The sequence below is a fragment of the Dermochelys coriacea genome, chromosome 2, assembly GCF_009764565.3.
Source record: "Dermochelys coriacea isolate rDerCor1 chromosome 2, rDerCor1.pri.v4, whole genome shotgun sequence".
NCBI lineage: Eukaryota > Metazoa > Chordata > Testudines > Dermochelyidae > Dermochelys > Dermochelys coriacea.
Window position 1 is genome coordinate 264817761 of NC_050069.1, and position 8385 is coordinate 264826145.

The following is an 8385-nucleotide window of genomic DNA, read 5'->3' on the forward strand; positions in this document are numbered from 1 at the left end:
GGGCAGAATGGGGATGATGATGGCTTCCTAACACCTGATCTAGGCCCCTCCAAAGCAGGTGCACCAATCCTGCAATATTCATGGGACTACACTGGCACAGGGATCGACTCACACAGAGATCATTGCAGAATGGGGGCCCTAACCATTTACTCTGGTTCCATTGCAAAAGTAAATACATTATCGTACCCAAGGCTGACAGCAGCAGCAGACAGGCTGTGGAGTGGAGCAACCAGCTGCTCACATATAGAGATCTCCCTCTGTCATACTTAAATACATAATCATTATGCCTTTGTTTTCTGTGTACTGCACCTTTACCTCATCAACTACTCTGCTTTCTCCAGAAAAGTGCTCAGTTTATTTAGTGCTCAGTTCAGTGCAGATTGTTGGAGATAAACACTCGGCTCTCTCGGGTGGCGTGTGGAGGGAGGGACTTTACCTTTGTTCTTTCTTCTTTTGTTTTGCTGTCTTAATTTAAAATAAAGACCTTTCCAACTTAAAGTGCCTGTTTGCTCTTGATATTGCACAGCTCTTCCCTTCCCACACCTTCCTTGCCTTGGCTGTTGCAGGATTGGCCCTGTATTCTTTTACATATAAAAGTTCACTATATAAGAGCTCAGAATTAATTGGTGTTATTAGTTTTCCTTCTAAATTAATCCCTCCAGCATCTTTAATAATTCCTGATCCCTTTTTCTATATGCAGTCCTAGTAACATTTAGATCATTGATGGAATTGTAAAAAATCTAATTTACTTTTCATCATGTATGCTGTTTGTTTACTATGTGCAATTCACACATATGGGGCAGTGAATCCAGACTTATCGTGAGTTTTGCTGATGTTTATAGTCACTCACATGGTGTTATTGTGCATGGATCTCACAGCCAGGCAGGGAAATAGCTAAATCTAAACATGCTCTGTTCATGAACTGGTCTTCTATTCACATTACATTTTCTCTTCTTGTCTTATATTTAGTTTATGCGCATATTTAGATTATAAGCACCCTGGGACAGAGACCAATTTTTTTGCTTAGTGTTTGTACAGCACCTAGCACAATGGAGTCCTGATTCTTGACTGGGGATCTCCGGCACTACAGTAATACAAATACATAATAATAATTATTACTTATAATGTTAGTAGAAATACTCACTGCCTCTTCCATCTCCCCACACAGCTCATTGAAAAAAGGGCAGGGAGCTTCTGCAGCATCCTGGCAAAGTATTTGTTTGATGGCTCAGCCACTAGAGGATAAAAATCTCCTCCTCCTGCTAGCTAATGGAGTGTCTCTTTTAGCTCAAGTAGTTCTGTGCTGTGTTGGTGAAAGTTGTTTTGCTTCAGTAAAACACAAGGGAAAGCTCCCAGGGATCTTAGTGGGAACAGGATCAGGCCCTCAGTAAGGATCAGATCTCAGTTACACACGTGTAAATCCAGAGTAACATCACCAAAATCAGTGTACGCTAGGAAACTGACCTGTCACTAGCAACTGTGGTCAGCATCTAGTCTGCCAGGGCTAAAAACAGTTGAGCTGGTCCTATAGACAGAATGAACTGTATTTACGTGCCTCCACCTCATGGTCTCAGGACATCACTAATAAAAGACATCTGAGACACCCACTGGTGTAAAGAAAAAGGTCACTTCATTTCTTTCTAGGATGTATTTTAGGAACTTGCCATCACTTTAAAATCCCAACATTAGCCCCAGGGGAAATAGTTGCATCTTATTTTTTAAAAAAGAAAAAAGATATAAGATATTTCAGGATCTAATCTGCCCTCACTGGGAAAATGTTTGGGGGAAAAATAAGAAAGAAACTCACCTTTACCATCATTCTTGGTCAGTTAAATACATTTGTTAGAAATATATATGGGCTGTCCCCCCCCCCCAAACATCTCTGTGCTTGAGCAGAAGTTACACACACCTCAATTTGCATTAATGTTTCCTTTCCATATAGGGCTAAAATACGATGGTGATCCATTTAAGAGACTAGATAGATAGATTATGCTTTCTTGGTATATTGAAACCACCGCCCCCAACACACCCACAGTACACAACACAACACACACACACACTATGGTCCCAGCTAGCTTACCCCACAGAGGAGACTAAGCAACCAAAGCTTATAAAGAAAATGTCCTTCCTGAGTCCCTGCCTGCCTTCTCTGGTTGACAGGTTTCAGAGTAGCAGCCGTGTTAGTCTGTATTCGCAAAAAGAAAAGGAGTACTTGTGGCACCTTAGAGACTAACAAATTTGTTAGTCTCTAAGGTGCCACAAGTACTCCTTTTCTTCTCTGGTTGAGAAGTTTGCCTGGAAGTCCAATGCAATGGAAATGTCCTAGAGCTAAATGCATTAGGGCCGTTTACATGTTAGACAGAGGCCGGCATTATGCCAGTTGTTTGATGGTGGGGACAGAAGGGGAATATGCATGACACATTGCTCATCTCGGCTGCAAGTTTCTAAGTAGCTACAGGCTGCTTTAGGGGGTGATATACAAATGAGGGGGGAGGAACAGAGGCAACGAGCTGTTTGTTTCCTTCCAGACTAGGCAAGTTTGGACCTCCCCAAATAAAGTGAGTGTTTGGAGTTGCCAGATCACAATACGGGTTTTTTTTGGGGGGGGGGGGGGCTTGAATAAACAACGGATTTCGAGTCTCCTTCTGAAGTGCAATCTTTATTACAAAAATCAATTCCACTGCAGATTTGGTGGTTTGTGCACGAATCCTTATCAGGAAAACCAAAGAATGACACACCCACACCTCCCCCCCCGCACCCCAGACTCCGGGTTTTTTCTCCCCTTCCCTCTCTAATGTGACTTGGGCTTCTGCTTTCCCAAGGAAAGGACCCGTGGCACCCAGTGCATGCGCCTTCCACTTCAGCCAAACGAGGGGCGTCTAATCTCGCCTGGGAATAAACCGGGGGAGGATTTAGGCAGCTAAAATCACAACAACAAAAAGACCCCCCCCCCACCCATCAACATTTCCTTTGCAATTCCATGCCCCGGGGGTGTCTCGCCCTGTTTGAAAAGGAGATGCCAGCAATGCTGCTTTGCAGCAGATCTCACGCCAGTTTCCTGATGCGTGTTTTAAAACACACCCACCCCCGCCCCCACACCAGGGAACAACACCTGATGCCCTAACAACCTTGCACGGGTGCAGCTCCGACTCCTTCTGCCCTAACTCCCGGCCGATACAGCAGAGAGAAGAGCAACCAACGTCTTTTCTCCTAGCCTCCTTCCCCTGTATTTTCGCAAAGAGGGCGGGGGGGGGGGGTCCCATCTTCTTCTCCAGCGTGTTGCATCGCATGCAAATAAACTCAACAGCGGTCGGGCAACGATTCTCACTCTAACTTTGGCTGCAACTGATCTGAGCTTCCTGGTCTTTCATGGGGGGAAATGTAGACCCCCCTCCACCACACACACACACACACACACACACACACACACACTCCTCCTCTTTTCCCTGGGACAGGTGACAAGGGAATATTTATGTTGGCATCGGTGGAATGCGTTTCCTTCTCCAATCAGGAATGTAGCAGAGAGTTTCTAATTATAAGTTCTATGGAGGCTGTGAATAAAAGATCGCTTTTTAATGGTTCCAGTCCAGGTGTTCAGTTTGCTTGTCTTATCAGGAACACATTTGCATTTTATTACCCTTCTCCCATGCAAGCGAATTCCCTGCTCCAGACATACCTGAAATAGCTGGGGTTTCTGCCTTCAGCACCCCTTCCTCTCCTCACATATCTACCCAGAGCGAGAGCGGATCCAGGTATGCCACCAATATCATGTCCCGCAGTTCCCTGCGCCCTCCTGTCTTCTCCTAAACCTCGATGGATTATCAGATAAGGACCGCGATTGCCGCGTGCAAATTTTACATCAGCATGTTCGGGTGGATGGGCAGAAATATACCCTGGAAGCGTATTTTGGTCGGGAATTGAGGAGACCAGACGTCGTCGTAACATCGTTGGGCTCACCTGGAGCATGCCACTGAAAATTCTCGCTGCGCCCGCGCATCCGCTGGGTGTGCGATTTTGATCGCCCCCTCCCCTCCGTGTAGCTATACCCTGCCCGCCTGCCCTGCACGCCCAGGCAAACGTGGGCACAGCCCAGAGATTGCACCCCATTCCCGCTGGGGGAACGTCACTGGAGCACTTATGGGTCCAGTGAAATCAGCTGCTATGTGCAGCGCCGCGCCAGCGTGCCTCGGCATTGAGTAATGAAGGCTACTCCTCGCTCTGCACACCCGCGCCTGGCTAAAGGCTCGGTTGCATTTGTTTCCTGCACCTTGCTCAGGAACCGTTTCCAAAGCAGGACCTTTTTTCTGCGAGGGTTTCCCTCATTGCAATTACCTAAATTTAGTAATTACAGTAGATCTGCAGCTACATGCCTTCCTCAGCACCCTTTACTTGCATTTGCTTTTGTGGTGGAAGCGCTAAAATGATCTCTTAAAGGGATAGGGTGCAACATTCAACCGGCCTCTCAGGACAACACTATGTGTGTTTCATCATGTCTCAGGGAATCAATACCCTGGATCCATCTGAGCCCGGGGGGCGGGGGATAAGGAGCTGCGACGGTATTTACAAGTTACAAAAGGAAAATCCGATCTCAGGCATCTTGCTTTTGGAGGGCAAAAATCTGCCCTTCCTTTCTCACACCTGCTCTCCCTTGGCCGCGGTGTGTTTTCTGCGCCGCGGCAAGGCTGTGAAAAGCAGTGAAGTTGGGGGGGGGCATTAATACGGTTAGATGAGACACCCCCCCCACCCCCTTGGATTACAAGGCTGGTCATTGGAGACGAATGTATCTTTCGTGCATCTTGTCTATTTCGCCTCCCTCTCGACAGCAATTGTGAGTTCCAGAGCAACAGAGAGACAAAAGGCTAAATTCAGGAGAAGCAAGAATGAGAAGGGGGATGCACCTCTTCGGCTTTGCCCCCCCCCACGTTATCAATCATCTGTTTTGACGTGAAAAGGGGAGCCGATAGGTATACACTTGCCCCAGTTTCAAAGGGAAACGGAGTGGTTATTTCCACATTGCAGAATGGAAGCCACTGGCACTGGGGGGAGCTTTGCTTTTTTCCGAATGGTGTTATTTGGGTTTCAAGGAGCAAAGCACCACAACAAACGTCTATCTGGGTATTCTCACCCCCGGTTTACTGTCTGCTTTTGCCAGTGGAGGCAAGGAGCAGAAAGCCAGAAGCGATGCTGGGCTACCTACCCTGTTTCCCTTTGCACAGCCTGCCCTGATTTCCCTTTTCGTCTACCAATGACCCAGCTATTTCTTTTTGACGGCGTTATGGAGCCAAGGTGGCATCCCCCAGCCTTGCTGTTCTTTCCGCCTCGCTGCCCTAGAGAGTATATAACCCGTAGGGCCCGATTCTGCTCTGATTTCTTCTGGACCCATTAAGATTTAGCCCCTACGTTAAGTTCCGGATCTGGCCCATCACTTCCAAGTTTCCAGAAGCTTTGGGAACAGCATCCTATCCCTCCACCAACAAATCCCATAATATACAGTATCATCTATATAATATAAAAGTCTATATCAAGAAATCTGTCCCAGTCCTTGCTTTAACCAATTCTCTATCTTTTCTTTACATAACTAGTCCAGGTTGTTCAATCCTGTCTTACCTACTTCTTGTTTGTTTGATTTTTTTTTAATATTCCTTAAAGCAAGGGGAAAATGTTTTCATCCCCCCCCCCCCGTTTCCTTCCACCTGACTAGCTCAAAACCACCTTGAAATACTCATGTCAACTTGTATCATTATCTCTTTAATTCAGTCAGTGCCTTTTGTTCTTCGCAGGAGAGGATCAAAGCCCTTTAAAAAAATAACTTTCGATCTCTCTCCTTCTCCCTCTCTTTTACTGCAGAATGACGCGAGACCAGGTATAACCCAGTCATAATAAACAAAGCGAATGTATAAATAAACGAGGTGAAATGCAGATTGTTAAAAAAAAAAAACTTTCCGGGGTTGGAACAATTCCACTTCTTTAGCTAAGTGGCAATGAATGGAGAATTTCAAGTCATCATAAAAAGCAGGAGTTGCAGAAAAGCGGGGGGGGGGGAAGAGAATATCCTTTTAAATTAAAAAAGAAGAGAAGAATCAAACTTACCACCAGATTGGGTAACTTGACATAGCTCGACTCAGCCCACAAAGAAACAGGAAATATCCAAACCAGCCCATCGCCAAAAGTTGATGAAAAGTTTTTTGGGGGGGGGTTGTTTTTTGTTTTAAATTCAACCAGAGTTGCCAACGCTTTCCTTTCTTCTGCTTTACGATGATTGTTTGAATAAAAACCAAATCAAATCAAATGAACTCAGCCCAACCAGGTAAATAATCCTCTCTCTTCCTTCCCCAACTCCTCTCGAGAAAAAAAAAAAAAAATCCCAGAGAGGTAAAAAAACTCTTCGCTCAGCCAAGACACTGAAGGCAAATATTAAAAAAAAAAAAAAAAGAAAAAAAAAAAGAAAAAAAGCAAAGAAAAAAAAGTTTGAAGTCGCTCTCTGTAGAAGGACCCAATCAGCACTTATTGCCAAAGGGAGAATTCTGGTGCTCCTGCTCGCTCTGTCAATCAGGAGCGGGAAGGCAGGAATGAGCTAATTGCAAGGAGATAGTGTTTTAATACTCATTAGGGGCATGTTGGCCCACAAGCCAGAGATAAAATGTAGTTTTAAAAAGGGGGAAGGAAGATTTAGGGGGTTTAAATAGACGGGGGGGGGGAACCCCTGTGGATTAGGGTAGCTATAACAACCTGCCCGGATTTCACTCCCTGGGTAGAAGCTACTAAAATGCAAAAACACATAAATCGGTGAGGTTATTTTGGGGGGGCGTGTGTGTGTTTGTTTGTTTTTACTTGCTCGGTCTGTCCCCCCTCCCCCCCTTTGTCTTTATCATCAATCTGCTTTTCCCCGCCTGAGACGTTTGAACGAACTTTTGCAAAACTTTTTTTTTTTTTTTGCATTAAAAAGAGAGAGAGAGAGAGAATTTCCACACGCACGCCCCTTCCCCCCCCCCACCCCAGAGCTCCAGTGCAGACCTCGGCTAAATCATCAGCCCCCCTCATGCAGCCCTTCCTATGGCTCACCACAATGGATTGAAAAGATTCGCGAGTCAATTTCGCCAGCACGTGGCTTCGGACCACTTCATCCATCAGATCCACCCCAAACGGGGATTCATAAACGATCTGGTTTGTTTAATTGTAGCTTGCGACACTTGATGTCATGGGGGTGGGGGGGGGGCAGGGGGTATGGAATCGGAATGAAACCCACTCTTTTTGCTGCAACCGGAATTTAACCAATAAATGCTGGAGCTGCCAGAAATGGGAAAGGTGGCCAGATTTCCTTGCTGTTTTGGAACATATTGTTGGAAAACAACTGTATTTGAGACAACGTGTCAGATATCCGGCTACCCCGGGCTGGTTTGGGATCTTGCATTGGGGGACTTGGGTGGGACCCGAGTGGAGAAATGCAACCAGATGGGGTTGGTTTTTTTTAATGCGGAATAATAACGATTACTTTGATATTACATGGGCATTTCCTGTTTGTTAGCAAAGAGAGAGGTAAAGATAACATTGAAAGAGAGGCCTGAATAACAGAGTTTCTCAGTCCCTGATGAAAGATACAAGCAAGATCAGATTTTTATTTCACGATTGTATTGGAGGAGGGCGTGGATCGTGTGTCCGTTTAAACCAAACTTTAATTTTCCTTTTTTTATCCAGGATTGCGGATACATTTCCCCCGATACAGACACCCAGTCTAAGGGGGAAATATCAAGCTAATTTTTAAAAATATATCGAATAAATCCGGATGAAGCTAAACCTGAAACGTACCGCATTCTGGGGTGTCTGTGATGAGCCGGACCCTGGCCCCTGGAAATGTGCAAGGATCGGGTTTTTATGGGGGGGGGGAGGAGCAGGATCTTTGTTCCCACCCTGCCAAGAAATGAGAAAAGGTGAGCGGAAATCGAGGCTATATGGCCAAGTTTGCAAGAACTCATCATGTTCTTGCAGCCCAACGGGATTCGATGCTGTTTCCTTCCAGAGCAGGAACCGATGCTCGGTCGGCCTGATGCTGCAGTGGTGTTGTACTGTATTGTGTTGTATTGTATTAATCCCCCCCCCCCATCTCACCTCCTCGGAGGGCTCCGGAGCCAAAGAGGCTGCGGGAGAAAAGGAAGAGCATTGCACAAGGTGGGACTAGAAAGAAAAAAGGAGAGAGAGTTGGAGGAGAGGGAGTGAACCCCCCCCCCCGCATTTTAAGGATTTTCCCTGCGTTTTAGCGAAAATCCCATCCAATGACAGCCTTGCAGGAAAGACCCGAGCGCGGAGGCATTCAAAGGAGGGGATTTCTCTGGCTTTTCCAGGGGAATTGCTCACCGTGCAGACTCGGAGGCACACCTGCCTTCCCCT

The 8385-nt window shown here is 46.1% G+C and overlaps 1 protein-coding gene across 1 annotated transcript in view; it reads right to left on the reverse strand.

Annotated features, from left to right (window-relative positions):
* Window positions 1–6845, reverse strand: part of WNT3A (Wnt family member 3A) — a 125754-nt gene extending 118909 nt beyond the window's left edge. The window contains exon 1 of the mRNA XM_038393165.2: window positions 6091–6845. Coding sequence (XP_038249093.1) covers window positions 6091–6161 — 71 coding nt within the window. The 5' untranslated portion in view covers window positions 6162–6845. The remainder of the gene's footprint in view (window positions 1–6090) is intronic.
* Between the last annotated feature and the right edge of the window lie 1540 nt (window positions 6846–8385).